The sequence below is a fragment of the Montipora foliosa genome, chromosome 8 (genome assembly GCF_036669935.1).
Source record: "Montipora foliosa isolate CH-2021 chromosome 8, ASM3666993v2, whole genome shotgun sequence".
Taxonomy (NCBI): domain Eukaryota; kingdom Metazoa; phylum Cnidaria; class Anthozoa; order Scleractinia; family Acroporidae; genus Montipora; species Montipora foliosa.
The window spans coordinates 32,304,523-32,324,522 of NC_090876.1; the positions used below are offsets into that span (position 1 = coordinate 32,304,523).

General features: G+C 40.3%; 2 protein-coding genes across 2 annotated transcripts in view; both read right to left on the reverse strand.

Moving 5' to 3' along the window:
• Positions 1-382, reverse strand: part of LOC138013323 (uncharacterized) — a 1,754-nt gene extending 1,372 nt beyond the window's left edge. Inside the window, exon 1 of the mRNA XM_068860360.1 lies at positions 31-382. Coding sequence (XP_068716461.1) covers positions 31-272 — 242 coding nt within the window. The 5' untranslated portion in view covers positions 273-382. The remainder of the gene's footprint in view (positions 1-30) is intronic.
• The window catches only part of LOC138013324 (uncharacterized), a 95,221-nt gene that overhangs the window by 44,119 nt on the left and 31,102 nt on the right, over positions 1-20,000 (reverse strand). The gene's annotated exons all lie outside the window — the stretch shown is intronic.

Consider the following 20,000-nt stretch of genomic DNA (forward strand, 5'->3'; position numbering starts at 1 on the left):
AAGAAAACCTCATAACGAAAGCCTACACACCATTCTCGGACGTCGACTTCACCAGAGAATCTGCTGAGAAGCATTTGTTCTTCTTCTTCCTCTTCAGCGACTTGCATCGCATGTTGGGCAGCTTCATCTTCGTTCGCTACCGGCTCTATACTTTCGTCGTATGGCACAAAATCCCCTGTCGCAGATACAAAACTATTCTCTGAGGCGTCAGACAAATATTCTGACTCATCTTCTGACGAAACCTGCGTATTTTCATCCTCTGAACTCGACATATTCCTCTTACATTCTCTTGACACGATGGTCTCTAAGATGCTCGTGATGAGAATCTGACGTCACGATGCGATCAGCCGCTGAAAAAATTGTCGGCTCGTATGGAACACGATTTCAGCAATGGCGGACGGAAAAATCGTGATTTCAGTCCGACAAAATGTGAGGGTAAAGGCATTTCTGTAGCTTTATTTTAACATGGATGTTTCTTTTGGAACCCACACTACTACTTTATTGTTGAAAAAAAGTCAGAAGAAAAGGGTCGTTTTTCGTTTTAGTGGCACAGCCTTTGGGCTGCAAAGCTTTTTTCAATAAATCTATCTATCATCCCTTAAGCTGCCTTTTTCTTTAATCGCAGAATAGAACATATAATTTACATTGCTCGACAGAGACATGCCAAACATTGAGGAAAAGTCTCGTTCTTTTGTTTACGATTTTGAAAGAGGCGCAAACAAAGTTCTGTGATTGGAAATTTGTTCCAACCATACACAAGGCCATTAGCGTTAGAAATTGTACACAATACTGTTGAATTAAAATAAATGCCATTTAGCTTTCTTAAACTTTATAGACCTTCTGGAGTACTTGTTATTAAAGACCCGGTGGGCAATCTTAATCAAAAGATAAAGGCGAAATGTTCCGTGATTTCAGAAAGGCGGGTGATTTCCAGATGTTTATCAGTTGATCAGAGATTAGAGAAATACTTTGATGAATGACACAGACGCTTACTTTTTTTTTTTTTAATGTGGAGCTAGAGTCACAGGGTTTTTTTTTTGTAGCTAAAATGGGGAAATGGAATTGAGTCATATTATTACATGATAAATTTAATGGCACTAAAGAAAATGTTAAACATTGTAAGTCTAAGGAGGAGGAGTATTTTCGTTGTGGAAGAAGTCCATATATTTTAAAAACAAATTTTTATCCATTTAATGCTTTAATTAACCTTCTAGAAATTGTGACCAAGAACATTCAGGTTTCAATGGAAAGCAAAAGTAGCGGAATTGAGGGAAGAAACACGAAGCTGACCAGATTCTTCAAAGCTCTTCAGTTATTCGAAAAAACTCTTCTACTATGGGCTTGAAGTTTGCCTGTTGAATTCTTTCACCATTTTCAAGAAAGTGAAGCAAACACCTCAAGATTTCCTTTTATATCGAATTTCAATTGTTCGGTATTTGTTGGAGGCAAAATGTTTCCAAGGAAAACCTGGTCCTTTGCCAAGTCGGCCTCTAGCTGATTTGGATGCAATGAGGCTGAATAACCAGTATCATTCTGTGGGTGTGGAGGAAAAAAGGCGAGACTGCGTGGTTTGTGCCAAGATTGTGTCAGTTAGAGCTGGAGTGCATAGTCCAGAACAAACACGTGTGTGTTACATGCAACCGGAAACTATTTGTATTCTCTCACATCGCAATTGTTGGGAGGAGTGGCACAATCTTGTGGAATACTGGCGATAGTTTTACTGACATATACCTGTTTTTAGTCAGTAACATCAAAAAGTCTACTGGAATGCTATTCTGAACATTAAATCTCATGTCTCTAGCATCATCGCAAACTGAGTGTGGACATAAATGTTTTCATTCTTGGACAGCACACTGTTCATGTACAAACTGCTGAAAATGAGTACTTATGTTTGATATATTCAAGTGCAGGTTATCTAACATTCATTCCTAGTTGACATGTTGTAATGTGTCAGAAAATAATGTAATGATTTTTGCATTTGTCAATAACTTTGGTTCCCATGGTGATATTTTGATGAAATAAAAAGTTTCTGAATCCTTACTTATTTTGCTTATGCAATATGTTACAATGGTGCTTCCCTTTCTAAAGGCAGGGTGTGTTTTAAGAGTAAGAACAACAAAGAACACATCTAACAAATTTTTCATTCAAATTTTATTTTGCTCAAAATGTTTATGGTAGCAAACAAGAACTCTGTAACATATTCTTTGTGAAAGGATTTTTTCCCCTGAGAAAAATGATATATAGTTTATGGGTTGGTAACACTTACCGCTGATAAGCTACAACCAAAGAAAAATCGCATCTCAAGCCTAGCTGCAACTCTTGCAAGAAAACAGGTCTGTCTTGGCTAATTTACCAGGAAGGAAGAGGAATGCTTTGCTGCTTATGCAAGAAACAATATAGAATACCAGCAAAACAAGTCCAAAGTTTTCAACGCAACGCCCTGCGTACGGTTTAAGAAGTCAGCGGTTCATGATCACATAACAACACAGCAACACAAAGATGCCATTGTGGTTGAAATGCTAGGACGAGTCTCTGTATTTCTAAAGAAGTGCAGGAAAGGAAACTTGTCAAAGATGATGTCATGTTTAAGTCTTCATCCTAGGTTAACCTGCTAGCATTGCTTGGTCTTGATGAGATGAAGCATTTCTGGTATTTTGCACAGGGTTCCATTAGAGAAATGCTTTTAGCACTGAGCAGCTTTCTTCTCGACAACTCCTAATGAAGTCACAGATGTACCTCTGAGAAGAACAAGAAAGTTGTTGCAAAGAAGATAAAGAAGGCATGTCAGACAAGGTGGTTGTCCTTTGAAGCAGCAGCACGGTCAATCCATCATGATTTCATGGCGGTACTGCAGACTCTTAGACAACTTAAAGACAATGAGCAAGATTGCGTCTTCCAAGTTCACTGGAACGATTTACAGGGAGTATATTCTCAGGAAAGTCCTTCCTGTCCTTTCATCTTCAAGCAAGAATTTTCAGCCCTCAGTCAATTTTACCATTCACAAACTGACCGAGATTGCAGCCTCCAGCCTTGGCCATAAAAAGAGAGATCTAGATGGATTACTTTCAGGCTGAGAGTTAAATTTGACCCCTGTGCAAAAGAGAACCAACTGGTATGTCTTCTTGAAAAATATGTTAAAGCCCTGAAGGAGAATATTCACAGCAGATCTTATGGGGATCTCCCTATTGTCAGTACCTTTTCAATATTTAATCCCTTGACCCTACCTGCACCAGCATCTGGTGCTTTTTAAGAGCACAGAAGCACGCAAGTGAAGACACTTGCAGACCATTTCTACCAAGGTCACTGAGAGGAGAACGCAAAGAAAGGGCAGCTCTTGGCAGAATGGGAAAAGTTTAAATTAGACATGGATTTTTGGAAGAAGGAAATTCCAGAAGGCGCGAATGAAAGCCACCTAGAAACAGTCACGGAGTGGAGCCTAAACGGCTTATCTCCCTCAAGACCTGAAAAGTGGCTGACTGAAAAGTGGGAATCCTTACTCCTTGAAGGTTTGTTTGTTCTTTTTCTGTCTTTTAAAATTTTATCTGCTATATCGTTTGTAACAGAAAATAATTTCCTCGGCCTTTGTAACCTTGTTAGTTTTTTTTTTTGTAACGGTTAAGTACATGTTTCTTTCTTTCTTTCTGTTTTAACCTAACACTTCTATTGTATTGCATTTTACTTTTTTGCATATCATACACAAAAAATAAATAAAACTAATGCAAAAAACCGTGTGCTGAAAATGTAGGTCACTGACTGCCTAGTTGTAAGGAAGCAATTGGTACTGATGCGGGCAAGTGCACCACATCTTAACCTTGTTTTATTGACACCATTTGTGATTCTGCTTCAAACGCTTGTGCATACTTTTTCAATTCCAAATTTAATTGTCAGATTATGATTTGTATAATGCTTTATCATTGTACAATCAAGAGAATTTGTTAAGAGTCGGATTTCTCGCAAAAAGGCACAAATTGGGCTTGCATGTTTTTTTTTCTAACCAACTCATATTCATAACATAAATCGGTTTGTATGTTGTGTTATGATCATCATTTTTTGCAAACTACAAACTCTGCTCTCGCTTTAATGCATACTACACAAATTTCATGTTAACTGTCACAATACCATAGTCAAATTATTAATTACAATTACACCTATATTTTTGGTCTCTGACAAGAACTCTAAGCCACTAAAGATTACACATTCTCCTTTGCAATGGCATGTGACACCTTGCAGCTGCATGTCCCTAGGATGCTGGGACAAGCAATAACTGCAGTTGCAAATGAGTGTGCATTAATAAGTTTTGTTCAACTGCGAAATTACACAAAAAGTTTCTGTTTGGCTAATTAATGTAAATTTACAAACTGTAAAAATAAAACTAAATTTACATTTACCTGCTTATGTACATTTTTAGTAGGGTTAAAGCAATTTATTGGATAGGACAAAGACAGTTTAATGTTATAATAAATTATGCTCTGTCCACTGCTATTGCCTATTTGTCCCTTTGCAAAGGCAACAGAGGGACAAATTGTCTCCTGAGGCAGTTGAGCTGGCTCAAACACTGCCTATATGAGATACGTTGACGACATTTCTCTCCAGAAAACTATAGAAGCTATGGCAGACTAATTTCACCAAACAATGAACAATCTACACCCCAAATAAAAATTTGAAATTGAGGTACAAGAAACAACATCGAATGGCCTCTCATTATCACTACGCAATTTAAAGTTACCATCTCCAAAGAGGGCACAAGCTCCTTCGAGTTTTACATGAGAAAAACGGGAAAGAAACCACTACTTATCCACTTCCAATCAGCTATACCCACTAAATCAAACATCAACTTCATCCACTGCGAGTGTAAACATATTGCAGACAGATTATCAAAAGATGTAGCAAAGGTTGAGCGCACTTACCATGAGGCCACCGCACAAAGGGGAAGACTGTGGTTTATTTGACAGTGAAAAATGCAGCTTCGTTGTGTAGAAGTGAAGAAGCAAAAAAAAAAAAAAACAGTCCTTAACCAAAGTATCACACACGTCAAGAACTGATCGGGAATTTGAGGAAATGGATATCCTTCACAGTGCACTGTGGTGATTACGGATGAAAACAAGAGACCCATGTTGGATATATTGTATTTGCTGCATGGTTGAATGTTTCAAGTGCAAATTGTGATACAACCAAGAGTTTGTGTCAGGTGATTTTTCAAATTCAGTTGAGAGTGGCTATAATGATTCAGCGACTAGCAAAAATCGCGTAGATGTCTCCAGAATGAAGGAATGCCGCTTCGTCCAGGTCAAACACCATGACAAGTGCAACAAAACAAGGCAACAATTATCGCTTCACTGACATTAATGCACAGAGTGACAAATTGAAAATGTTTAAGACAAATAACAGAGCTTCTGCAGTCGAAGAACCTGTTGGAGTATCATCAAAATTTAAGAAATTTACATTAGAACATGACGCTTCAGATTCAGTCGAGAGTGGCTCTTTTGATTCAGGAACCAGCAAAATCCCATAGATGCCTCCAAAGTGAAGAAACATTTTTCTAGGTAGCAGTTGGCTTAACAACACCATAACAATTGCTTATTTTGTGGTTGTGTTGTGACTGTTTCGGCGACCTAAATGTGTTCGAAACAGGCTACCTATCTTTTTAACTTTGTAGTTATTCTGGGTAGCCAGCCGTTTCTCTTATTTTATTCACCAAATGTAATTTTCATTATTTAGTGTATCAGGGAAATAAACGTTTTGTTGTTGTTGTTTGTTGTTGTTACGCCTCCTTTGAGCATCACAATTCGTGAAAAGGACATTGGTTGGCTTGAGGGATCATGGGTTTTCCCGCCCCAACAGTGGCCAAGGTTGTGTTGAAATCATTAATGGCTGGGATCATTGACTAATAGGGTCTAATGTGTTGTGCATTGGCTACCAGTTAAATACTGTATAACATTCAAAGCTTTACATGGTAGTTCTCCCCCATATATTCATCAATTAATTATACTTAAGCTACAGTTAAATTATAACCTGCAATCAAATAAAAACGCTTACTGATCGATCTGCCCAACAAGACCAAGACGACAACAGGAGACAGGTCGTTCTTTGCAGCCGCACCAACCCTAGGGAATGCCCTTCCAGACGAATTGAGAGTTTTGGCAGTTTCAAAACTTTTATAGCACTACTAAAAACGTATTATTTTAAATTAGCTTTTAGCTTACAACCAATAGTATTTTAACATAGATTTCTGCATCCATATATATGTAATATTTTTTATCTAGTATTCATTCCTTAACTATTTAGGAAAGCTGTATATCCTTTTTTATTGTAATATTATAAGCACTGTAACGTACAGCCCATTAGATCATATACCCATTTATTTTGTGCTATATAAATAATAAAGTTATGCTATGTTATGTGCACATCATCCTACACCTGTGTTTATTACAGTTTCCAAGCACTGAGCTCTAAGACAGCAAAACAAAAGATCAACTATCCCATTAATGAATGGAATAAATGTATATATTTGAACTGTGGGTAATAGATGAAAGGAGCATTGCACCAGCATTGCAGAGGTCAGGTTTCTATAAAGAGACAATTGCTTTAATTGTCCAGTCAAGTGTGAACAAATACTTGTACATTTGTACCTTTTGTCTATTCCGTTACTATGGATCAGGTTGCATGCCAAATTTCTAGGTGCATGAAATCCATCACCATGGTGGATGCAAATGTGCGACAGCAAAATTAAGGTGAAAGTGGTTTCCTTGCCATCACATATGCAGTTTTGCTTTGTAAAAATCAAGACCCAACAAAGGCAGTCTTACATCAATGCACCACGCGCTAAGAACTTATCCAGAGTCACAGGAAATGGATATCAATTGATTATCGATTTTAAAACAATGCGAAGACCATTGATAACACCAAGAACCTAAGAGTTAGGTATATGTGGATTGATCGGATATGCCATATGAGTGTGTGAAAGGTGTTTGCTAGAGAAACAGTTGCCTGTGCCAAAACTGTGAATACATAAAAAGACAAGCAGCTGCTAAACAAATACATTACGCATAATATAACTCTACAAGATCACAAAAATATCAGAAAAAAGTATCAAAGCAGGTGCAGGGACTTTACCCTGTTTATCAATAGTATCCAGGTAATTCGGCACTTATAAACAATGAAGTGAAGAAAACATGAGTGGTGACTTAAAAAATGCACATAAAGTAGAAGTGATTGTGAAAAACGTTTTGATACTATATGTCTGCAAATAAGGAGGCCGCGTGTCAAAAGGGTTTGTCTAACAATATTGTTTCGCTTTTGAGAAGTTGTTTCACCTCGAAATGTCTGATCGAGATCCTACAAAAAAAATTACAATTCAATTCTGTAATCTCAAAACTCGAACCTCCATTCTCAATTCATCGCAGATCAAGTATCGAATCGATACTGTCCACTTACTTTTGCATGGTACTGTACTATTCTTAGGCTCTTGCTGTTTCTGATATATATATATATATATATATCGTCGTCATGAATTTCCTTGACGTAACATTATAGAGTTAACCACTGAGAAGTACAAGCCTTATTCGAAGCCTACAACCACTCCGCTCTATGTCCACAGCAAATCTAACCATCCCCCTTGCATAATAAAGAACATCCCTGAGGCAATTAACAAAAGATTATCTGAAATCTCATCAGACTAGGAAGCCCCCAAAGAAGCAGCACTGCCCTACCAAGAAGCATTGCAGAAAAGAGGTTTTTTTCATACACCCTCAAATTCACCCCACCACAGCAGTCACCAGAATCCACCACTAACAAGAGAAAGAGGCAAAGAAACATACTTTGGTTCAACCCACCATTTAGTAAAAATGTTCAAAGAGAGGAAGAGAATTTCGACATTTGATCAAGAGGTGCTTCCCACCGAACCATAAATTAAGAAAACTGTTTAACAAAGATAATATTAAGCTAAGTTATAGTTTTTCACCAAACATAAAACAGATCATTGATGGACACAACAAAACCATCCTAAGCCAGGAAATGCCACCTCCACAACAAACACCCACCAAACCCTGCAACTGCAGGGTACCAGACAAATGCCCTTTGAAAGGACAATGCTTAGTGTATCAAGCCACCATCACCACCGCCGAAAGCACAGAGACGTACGTCGGCCTCACCACCACAGAGTTCAAGACGAGATGGCGACACCACCAAATGTCATTTAAAAACGAAAGAGGAAAGAATGACACTGAACTGAGCAAACATCTATGGAGGCTAAAAGATCATAAGAAAGACTTCGCAATCTCCTGGAAAATTCTAGCCAAGGCCAAATCTTATAGCAACCTTACTAAACGATGTAATCTATGTAGTACCGAGAAATCCTATATATATATATATATATATACATAACGTTTAGAAGAAAGACAACTTCACAGTGTAGCGACTTCAAGTTTCATGTTTGGACAATCATCAGGCTACAGATCTTACATTTGCATTCTAACTCATTTAAAGACCATTCTAATACTCTAGGGGAGCGTGCTATTTTAAGTTTGACAAAAGGTATTTGTTCTTGTGTCTGCATTTAGAAATTAACTCGTTTCTTTTGTTCAGTAGGTGGCGCGTATCTGCTTTTATTACGTACAACTTTTCTGTAAGGCACAGGTCGCATCTCTTTGATCCACATTTGTATGGTGAGGCGAAAGACTCTATTGCCCAGCGTAGCGTGTAATTGATGTTATTGTCCTTTAGACTCCAGATATGCCTCGATAACTCCGTCTCACTGCAGTACTTTTTATGCCTGAAGGATTTAGTGTGATTGTTGTATCGGGTTTTAAATTCTCCCTCTGACGCTCCGTAGTAGATCTTGGTGTTGATATCGCTTGTCACTTCGGCTCTATAGACTATAGACGATGATAGGCATTTGCCGTCTAAGGGGCATGATTGCTTGTTTCTGCAATTGCATAGCCGCGCTTCGTTAGGTGTTTTCGTGGCGTTTAATACTTTTGCATTGTGTTGCCTGATAATGCCTGTCATGTTGGTTGTGCAGCAGTAGCTAAGCTTGATTGTGTTCGTGTTTAGAATTTTGTGAAGCTTGTGGCCTTTGTGGAAGTGTTTCTTGATCAGGTAGATAAATTTTTTTCCGATGTTGGTCTTGACTTGCAGGTTGTATGGTGGATTGAACCAGAGGATATTGCGTTGACGGTTCCTTTTCCGTTTGCTGTTTTGCTTGGCGGGCTTGTACTTGAAGGTTGCGTTGTGCCCGTTTTCCTTAAACGCCAATTCGTAGACATCTTTGGCTTTGTCGAATTCGTCTTTATCGCAAGACAGGTCAGATATTCTTTTGTTGACCATTATTGGCAGCTCTTTGATGATGGTGGGTGGATGATTCGACCGTGCATTGATGTATGATAGTTTGTTGTTGGGTTTTCTGTAGGGGTAGTACTTTTCTCTCTGCAAATCCAGCGTTACGTCCAGAAAGTCGGTGGAAAGTAGGTTCGTTTCGATTGTGATTGAAAGGTTTTCTTCTTTGAAGAGAGCGGTTATGCGCTTTCTCAAGCGATCTAGGGTGGGTCCGCTGATGTTGCTAACTACAGCGAGGCCATCGTCTCTGTATAGGCCTATGGACGCTTTGTTGACAAGGGCGGATAGTTTACTTAGGAGGTAAAGCCCTACTAATTCACAGACCTCGGCACCATCGAAGCAACCCATTGTGACATCGAACAGCGAGTTTGGCCCTTTCTTTACCCATGTGTCACTGCTGTCAAACAAGAGAGATTTTCTTGAATTCTTGATGACGGCTAGGGCCCTGTTTGGGATGGAGGTTATTGAGCTGGCGTAGGCAATGGCTTTATCTAAGAGATTCTCTGATATAGATGGGTAGAATTCCACAATGTCAAATTTGATGAACCGTGAATGGCTTTTGTTGGGAATCGCTTTGAACCAATTTATTACAGTTGAGGTGTTCTTCCGTTGGTTTAGGTTGGTCGCGGAGATGACAGCTTTGTTTATGGTGTCAAGGTACTGCTTGGCGACTTTTCCCATTTCCGGTTTCGATGGATTTATCAACCGACAGGGAGTTTTGGATTTGAAATTCTCCTTGTGATCTTTTAGCGTGATGAACGCGGGTCGGTTTGCATAGTGTTCTATCTTGTTATCGAGGCCCCACGGTTCGGCTAATAACTTTGTTTCTTTGTCGATTTTTCGCTTGATCGAAGGGTCTGATTTCTCGTATGACTTTGTGATATTTTCGTGAAGTAGCTTCGTGTATTGGCTCGCTTTCCTGGGAATGGAGGTCCCCAGGACCCCAAACTTCCAAACCTAGTGGGAACTCTGGGAGCATGAATATTCTTGCAGCTACACATGGGCACTGTTCCATGACTACAGTGCAAAAAAACAAATGAAGCAAAGAAAGCAACAATTGCTGTTTGCTGCTTGGAATAAAAGGCCCAAAGGCGGCACAAAAAAAAGGTAAGTTTTCTTTTTCACCATTTATAGCTGCAGCAAATGCATGGATTACATGCACAAGTAATTCAATTAATCATTTGTAGTGTGGATGCCCGCCATCAAGGTAAATTCTTGTTGAACAAACCAGTATACCTGAACAATGCATAAATAAAAACATTGATTTTAGCGACAAAAAAATATACATCCTATTTGAGAACTGGCTGTGCACAGTGCTTTCTTCAGGCTGTTGTTCAGCCGCTTCAAAGACCTGTGAAATACGTCATTTGTGAAAGACAAGTAAAAACTGTAGAAATCATCCAAAACATTACTTTGCTTATGCCTGAGACATTGTCTTTATAATTGCACAATCATCATTGTCACATGCAATCATTTTGCCATATTCAAGTTCATGTCAGAGACAGAAAAGTTCCTGTTCATTATCCTCATCTGATTCACGTCCTCTGCCCTCCTTTGACTCCAACCTTCCAGTTAATATTTCAGGCAGGATGTGAGAGCGAAAGAAAAGCTCACTTTTCTGTATCCCAGCTTGAGTGAATTGCTCGTCATATGGCATCACTTCATTCACACGATGTTCTTTTTCAGGGTAAACAACAAAATCTCCACATGTGACCCTATTGACATGCATTCGAAGCTACAACTGTGAGTAATATTTGTCGGTAGATGAAGTAGATTTCCTTGTTATGAAATCTTATAGTTATATTGTTACATGACGCACGTGTTAGGATGGTATTTTGTGTAAGCGTACTTCGGAGATAACTTGGTCTTTCATGAACACTTGCTTCGAGTTTACTTCATGGTGACCCCGAGATGACCTATACAAAGACCAGGACCACGAAGAAACAGTTTGGAGCCTTCGAGGATACTCCAGAAAAAGAACTTAAGGGACAGGGTGAACAATAACAATAAACCACGCCGACCGCCATCTTGGATTTTGGAAAGTGTCACGAATTATTTTTCACCGAAGCCATCCCAGCACAGAGCAGTGAGTCTAGATCACTCCTTCACTTATTTAAAACTGTGATCCAGATAAGCAGAGCCACTGAACGAACAACATAGTCAGTGAAATACGGTATAACAAGCAGAAAACGCCGATCGATCGTGGAGGCTGATTTCACACAGACAAACCAGTCACCATGCCAGAAACCGATGCTGAACGGAGGACGCGACAAGCTGCAATCGAACAAGCCGTTAAAGCAAGGTTACATGTGTTCAACACAAGGATGGCATTGGCCGGCGTGTAGAATTCTTTGTATCTGACTATGGCTGTAACCTGTTCTCGCTAAAATTCACCCGTGCAATGAAAATTATGAAGATTATGTGTGAGGAGGTGACAGACTGCAAGGACTGCCATGGCCCTTATGATGTGAGTGAGGTCAAGGATGGTACTGTTTGGGGAAAAAGAAGTTAATCCAGACCAAGACTCAGCAAAACCCAAGTATTCTCTTAAGGTGAAGAAGCCCATCAAGATTGAGGATACAACCCAAGTGATTAAGGATGCCAGTGACGTATTCGAAGGAGTCGGGAAGCTAAAAGGCTACCAATACCGGATTGAGATAGATGAAAAAGTGCAACCGGTGGTCAGTTGCCGATACAGTATACCCCCACTACATGAAAAAGTGCAACCGGTGGTCAGTTGCCGATAGAGTATACCCCCACCAATGCAGGAGCCTCTGAAGAAGAACTTAGACTGGATGGTAAGCATTGATGTTATCAAGAGGCAAGAAGAAGCGACACCATGGGTAAGCAATGTACTGTGCACACCCAAGCCTAATGGAGAAATCCGGATATGCCTAAATCCTAAACCGCTTAACAAAGCAGTGAAGAGGCCACACCATTATGCACCGACAACGGAAGATATAGTACAGAAACTACACGGTTGCAAGTATTTCTCCGCCCTTGACCAATCGTCAGGTTATTGGAATATCGAAGTACATCCAGACAGCGTACACTTACTGACCTTCAACACGCCATTTGGAAGATATGCATACAAAAGGCTTCCATTTGGGCTCGTGAGTAGCCAAGATGTATTCCAGCGAGCCATTGATGAAACATTCAGTGAAATCCCTGATGTGTATTGCATAGCAGACGATGTATTAATTGCTGGAAGGACACGGGAGGAACACGATTTGGCAGTGAACAGGATCATCCAACGATGTCGAGACTCAGGCTTCAAGCTGAATCCAAAGAAAGCAAAGATCCTATTGGAAGAGATCAACTACTTCGGCCATACCCTAACAAAGAAGGAAAACCTGGCGCAAAGAAGATCCAAGGGATAAAACGGTTAGCTGTGCCAAGTAACAAGCAGGAGCTGCAGTCACTCCTAGGAATGTTCCACTACCTGGGAAAGTTTATACCTAACCTAGCTGCCAAGACGCAGGATCTCTGTGCTCTGATAAGGAAGAATGCAGAATTTGTGAGGGAAGACACACATACCAAGATACTCGAAGCACTTAAAGCCGAGGTCAAAGAGAACACGACACTGCGATACTTTGAACCACAGAAAGAAATCACCATTGAGTGTGATGCCAGCCAAAAGGGCCTGGGTGCGTGTCTCCTCCAGGATGGCAAGCCAGTCAATTTGTCATCTAGAAGCTTCATTGATGCAGCAACGAGATACTGTAACCTGGAACGTGAGATTCTTGCTGTTGCCCGGGCGGTCAATCATTACCGACAATATGTGTATGGACGAAGATTCAAGATAGTCAGCGACCACAGTCCATTACAACAGATCATTAAGAAAGACATAAGAGACATAACCACCCGGCTGCAACAACTTTTGCTGCGATGTCAAGGCTACGATTTCACGATCGAATACAAGAAGGGTGTTGAGTTGCACATATCAGACTGCCTTTCAAGGTATGTGCCGCTGCCAGCGCCCAACCAATGTCCAGTATTCCTAGAAACTAGCCAAATTGGGATATTTGAGGTCACCGCGGCAAAGGAATCCAATATCCACAAGATCCGATCAACTCAAAAGAAAGACCCAGTATTCCACGAGCTAGAACGAGTATGCCAGGAAGGATGGCCAGAACATCGTAATCAAGTGTCCGAGTTGGCCACAGCCTACTGAGATTACAGACACGATATTGCAGTCATTGATGGGATCCTTGTTAAGAGCCAAGGGATCCTGGTCCCGCAAAAAATGCGTGAGTGTTTGCTCCAGAAGCTGCACCGAGTCCATCAAGGAGTGGACAAATCTATCCAGAGAGCAAGAGACAAGTGGTTTTGGCCCGGCATGTCTGAACAGATCAGGAGGCTTATTCTAACTTGTCCATCCTGTCTGGAGCACCAACCCAGACAGAAACAAGCCGCGATTATCCCTGTGATCACAACCAATGCCATGCAGATTTTGGGCTGTGACATTTTCCAGCATAACGGCCGATGGTACAGTTGCGTAGTTGACTATCACACAGGGTACCCGTGCGTGAAGCAAATCAAGAACCAAGAAGCAGATACGGTGATAGAACATTTTCAGAGTGTCTGCAACCAGTTCGGCTACCCTACGGAGGTAGTAAGTGACCGAAGCTCACAGTACACTTCCCGCGACTTCCAAGAACTGTGCTTGAAGTTTAACATCGTTCACAACCCAGGAATCCCTCACTCTCAATGGAAGAATGGCCGCTGTGAAAATGCCATTGGAAGGCTCAAAAGGTTACTTGAGAAGTCAAAGGAAGAAGGAACATCAATGGAAGACGTCCTTCTGAACATCCGGGATACACCACTAGATTAAAACACCCCTTCACCCTATGAGCTGATGTTTCACAGGAAGGTCAAATCAGACCTATCCTCAATACCACTCAGCCTGTTCAACAACACCAACAGCATCAACGCAGGCCATAGAAGTGTGAAGCATACTGAAAGAACAAATGAAAGAGAAAACAGAGGTGAACCAGCAAGGTTGGAGCAAGATCAAACAGTCATGTTTATGAAGAAACCTCAGGAAGGGAAGTACCGATGGTCAAGTGGGACGGTTGTCTCAGCGGATGGACAGCGATCGTACACCGTGGAAGATGACGCAACTGGAACACAATATTCCAGAGACCGAGTCCACATCAAGCCAATTCCTGGATATACCCCCACTCGACCTACAACAAAAGTTCTTCCGGAAAGAAGGGAAGGAGGCGCACCAATGCCAGTGGAAACACCAAACACCAAGGCTATGGCTAGTCCACCGAGGCCAAAGCCAGAGACCCTCATGAAGCGAGAAGCTTCAAACCCATCAGACAACGTCCGAACATCCCGACCGAGGCGTATCATTAGAGCACCAGTAAAATATGGATATGAATAAAACCTCGAAAGTGACTTTTAACCATGAGCGACTTATAAAGGATGTAACGATGAACAGTGCGAAATAGGTAAAGACTGATAGTTTTTTTTTTGAGCAATTTTAGTTAGAAACAGGTCTTCGTACTAATCGTTAGCAGTCACCAATTCGTGTCTAACCTCTACAGCTTTTGATTCTGTTATTTCATTATAAAATCTCTTAGGATCTTTTATCCCCTACCGTTGCTGAAATGAGGGACCAATGTTTTTCACCCTAACGAGAAATGTTTTTTTTTTACAAAGGGGGATGACGTAGATTTCCTTGTTATGAAATCTTATAGTTATATTGTTACATGACGTACGTGTTAGGATGGCACTTTGTGTAAGCGTACTTCGGAGATATGAACACTTGCTTCGAGTTTACTTCAGTAGACTTGAGGTTACCACCCTTGTCCAAACAGAATGAAGCATTTGTGCTGCCTCAAAAGGGGTTCTGTCCCTGCAGAAGCACCAAGGAAACGTTTCTGGTCATCTAGACAACAAACCCTGACAGCCTGCAACTGAAATTTTATGGTGTACTCCCCATTTTACCTCTTTCTTGCTGGAAAGATCATATGGCTGGTAGCCCATGATTGCAGAAACAAGACAATCAGGAGGGGTCAAATCCCTTCTGATTACAACATCATGAAATTTACTTGCAGCGATACGTCCTTGTCATGCACAAACCTAAGTTTGCATAAGGATTGTTCACATGTTCTAAGTTCTAATTCTTTCATCTGACTGGGTGTAACTCTTAAGGAATCAAACACCCCCTTGCATTTCTGCTCCAGTTCAATCGCTGACAATTTACAGTTTTCAATGAAATATATAGATTTAGTGAAGCCTAAAAGCGGAGCTCCCTGGTTATTTATTCTCACTGCCTGTACGGTTTGTGAAAATAAAAGGTTTCAACTGTCTGCATTTTAATGTTTCCGGTTGCTGCTTTAATAATTCAATAATTTTCTTTGCTTTCTCCTATAGAAAAATTCATTGCCCAACTAGTGAATTCCACGGTAAATTTTTTTCTAAAAACCGATATTGCATGAATCACAAAGCAATGAGTGCAACATCGGTTTTTCCAGTGAAATTTTTTTTGCAATTCACCAGTTTAGCAATAATTTTTTCTTAAACCGAATGAGTTTTAAAAGAAAACAAGCATACCCTCAGTGAGAGAATGGAAAAGGAAAAAAAGCCATCTCAGAGTCAACTGTTAATAGCCAGCGAATAGGAATCATGCTAAAATTAGAAGCCATAAAAACAACTTTGTCAGTTCAAGGTCAAAGAAGAGTTTTACTGATGTGCTTTATTCCACTTTATCTCTGAAAACGGGTCATTCACATTTTGATGTATTTCATTGAAACACGCCAGGTTGGCTTAGTACAAGAATCCGCAAACTACGGCAAACTACGGCTATGCAACCAAGAAAGGACGAAACTTCAAACACGATCTGCTCCAACAATGAAATAACTTTGGGTGCTTTAAACAAACTTTTAAAAACACAAGCTTCTGAGATTTCCCCCCAATTTTACGAGAACTCATTGCAAATACGTGTTTATAACATAAGGGCAAAATTTTCTTGTCACTGTCGAGGCTCAACGAAAACCAGTCGGGCAAACGGATTAAAAAAGCACTTGTTCGCTCGCATTTTAGAGGAAAATAAACTAACAAATCAACTTTTTCTTTATGTCCAAAAGAGTACACATAATTGTTATTTAATTCCAGTTGACAATAAAAATTCAATTTTCATTCCTGAAAAGGATTGAAGAACCGATTAAACCACCTTTTAAAAATACGCATGGTGCCCAAGGAAAGAATTTGTGTGCTAAGTATGAGCTATTACTGGTATTCTGTTTTGTCGTTGTCGCTCTCTTTCGCTCAGTCCTTTCGTTTCTGTTCTAGACATAGGTCCTCCAGCTGGCATCATGTAACCTTATCAGAGCTTCTAAAGATATGCCAAAAATTGCAATACAGAGAAAAAAGCGGCTCTAAGTAAATTAAAAATAAACACTCAGCTTTAAGGTTACATCCCACCGATGCTTGACTTGAATAACTGCGTAGCCACCAGTGTGGCCCACAGATATGATATGTCAAACTGGATTGAAACCAGCGAAAAATACAGAAAGAAAACATCTTCCAAACCGTTTTCCACCTGAACACGAAAAAGCGTTGACTGTGTAAGAACTTTCGTTGATATATAGTATGGCCGTGTAGCTAAGTCGAGCCACAGAAAGCGCGTGCAAAATGAAGCCTTGCTTATGTTCAAGTGAGTTAACCTAGGTTGAGCCTGCAATCCAATTGAAAACCAGTACCTGGCCAGCAGTCAACATAAAAAAAACAGCTGACCTTAGTGTGCTTAAGCATGAGCCCGCAATATGGTCAGCGGATACCTTGTTTTTACAGGTGTCAATCAAAACATGCATGTCCAATATCGAAGATGTATGCTGTAAACTAGCATGATACTGGTCACATTGGTATACATGGAGAGGTGGACGTACGGACGGACGTACGGTTGATGATGTTATGGTTATAAAACCAACATTTCTCGCATCGATGGGTTACCATATTTTCTTAACAATGGTGCTTTGCGCATGCGCGTGGACCTCCGCTATAATGATTTCAGTGGTTCCATGATGTGGAACTCATCTTCTCCCTCAGATGCGGAGTCTGTTTCCTGTGGGTCAAACTTTCTAATAAGGTCAAAAATTACCCTTTTGGGTGCGGCCACTTTCAATAATTTGAGTCTCTCCTGGGAAGGAAGAGGGGTATTTGGATGGAATCCTATGGTTTTTACTGGTTGCCTTCTTCGTCGCAACAGTCTGGAGAATTCTCCAACAGACTTAATCTGCACAAAAAATGTCAATGCATTTGAATTGTGAATATCTGCAGGTTGATTATTACAATCTAAGCATGCATGAAACAAGCTTGATACAACATATTTAATAACATTTTCTCCAAACCTTCTGTTCCACTGACACGCCACACTGGTAGAGGAATGCTTCGTTAAGCCAAGCAGTACAGCCATCTGAATTTTGAAAAGCAGGGCAACCTCATGGCTGCATGGGGTTTGTTCTGTGGTCAGAAGAAGGCTGATCCAGTTTCACCACCTATAGAACTTGGGGTACAGTTTCTTACGGATTTGTATGGAACACAGGGCTCGACATTAACGGCTGCCCGCTTTGCCCGGGGCAACTAAAAATTTCATCGGGGCAACTAAGTTTCAGAACCTAGTTGCCCGATCGGGCAACTGAAAATTTTTGTGAGAGTTGTAGGTTAACATGAAAAACTCAGATACTTTAAGTACCTTATAGGGAGAAAAACTCAAAGTTAAACAGCTTCTCTGAGTAGCAAATTGCTTCAAATTGCTGATAACAACTTTTATTCTCAGAGTAATATCAGCAGAGTAAGTTTGGTTTCCTATTAAAAAGGAAAAAAGGGAAGTAGAACGTTTTGTTCCTCTTTTCACAACCTGTAACAGTGAACCGGACGTGTTGCAAGACAGGCTTGATTCGTGGGTAGCTTTGCGGCAATGTCGCGAAACAAGTTGCACTTTTTTGTTGCCCGTTTTACCGTAGATTTGGTTTCTCAAGGAACAAGTCTAGCCAATTTTACAATATGTATAAATAAAATGAAAACAAAAAGTTTCGATATCTATTCTGAGGAAATTAAAAGGGATGAGGTGGTGGATATCCCTTACAAAAGTACTTTCGTGTGACTTTCTCAAGCTCGCTCTTTTTTCTTTCCCGTGTTAACTGAAGTGTGAAAAAATTGTCTAGACAAATTGTCTAGAGAAACTGTCACATAGGTCAGTTTGTGTTAGCACCTTCAAAATGTGAGATTTTGTGCATTTTTTAGTTTAAAATACTGTTTAATAGTTTATTCTATCGCTAATCTGGCAGGGTTGTATATAAGAGCCCGCAGTTCGCCCGCTTCTCTGTCAGGTTTCGCCAGCTACTTTCATTGTTTGAAGAGTCAAGACATGTAGAGGAGATGATGTTTATGAGGTCTAAACTACTTGTGCTCAATACAAATAAAAATTTGCAGTGCCAATCTTTTCTGAAAACACATAAAAGACTTCTGACTCAAGGGCAGTTTAAAAACGTTGTGCTTGAGACTTTCGTTTTGGAAAAATCTTTCTGCGGTGGCGGGAAAGTAGGAACAATATGATTTGTTGTCCACCATATTGGATTTCGATATCTTTAAACAGCCACCGATTGTATCTTACCGGAAGGTAAAATCACTCAAGGACGTTTTAGTCCGCGCAAAACTTCCTTTCATCACGCCGCAATCATAAAAAAACTTATAAAGAAAAAAACACTTTCAAAAGGTTTGTTCTCAATCCAGAAGGAAATTTGCATATGTTCTGCTAGCAACATGCTCAGCCTGCGTTCACGCATCTCTTACCACAACTCAACTGAGGAACAAACCTAGCCCCTGATCATTCACTAACCGCTCCTTCATTTTCACTTCAAACCTTTCAGTTGATCATTTATAGCGAAAATAGAAGCTGAGGACTCGTAGACTTTATTTAAACACTTGAACATAACGCTCCTCGGAGTTAAATCCTACTTGCCCGCTAAGTGCTCGTCCTCTCGAGGGCATCTCTACGATTCAACATGACAACACATCTTTATCCAACGTCACTCTTGATCAACTCTCACTGCTTTACCGAACTCCTAAACTCTTCGGAAAAAAAACTACATCACTCTTAAACCGCTCGAGTGATTTTCAATTTTCGAAATTACTGCAACCAAGTTCCGCAAGCATAGTTTCCCGCTAATTACACAATGGAACGAATGTGTGCATCTTCACACCTGGACAGGATTGAAACATCCTTTACGCCATTGGCCAATTGGTATCCTCCAATCAGCTTCTTTATTTAACAACTAATCAGAAGCCTTTGCTGGTGTAGTCCTTCAAAGTATGTGCCATGTTTACAAGTTGTCAAGTGGCAATATTTGCCAGGCTCGTTAGCTCCAGCAAAACCACCAAAAAGATACAAAAAATATCACTCAACTTTTTGTTTATAGGGTTGTATTATTGAAATGTCGCTTCGTCTTTACACGGTTTTCATAGTATAATTGCAGCTTGATTCATCCCTCTAATGTCTTAGTTTCATGGCCCAAAATGCCAGGAAATGCATTTTCCGGCATTCAGTTTTCAAAAACCCTGATCTGGTGTCAGACTTTGAGAAACACTCATAAAATGCAGAACTGAGGTCCAACCAGTTTTGAGCTACCACAGACGATTTCTTTGTTCAAGCG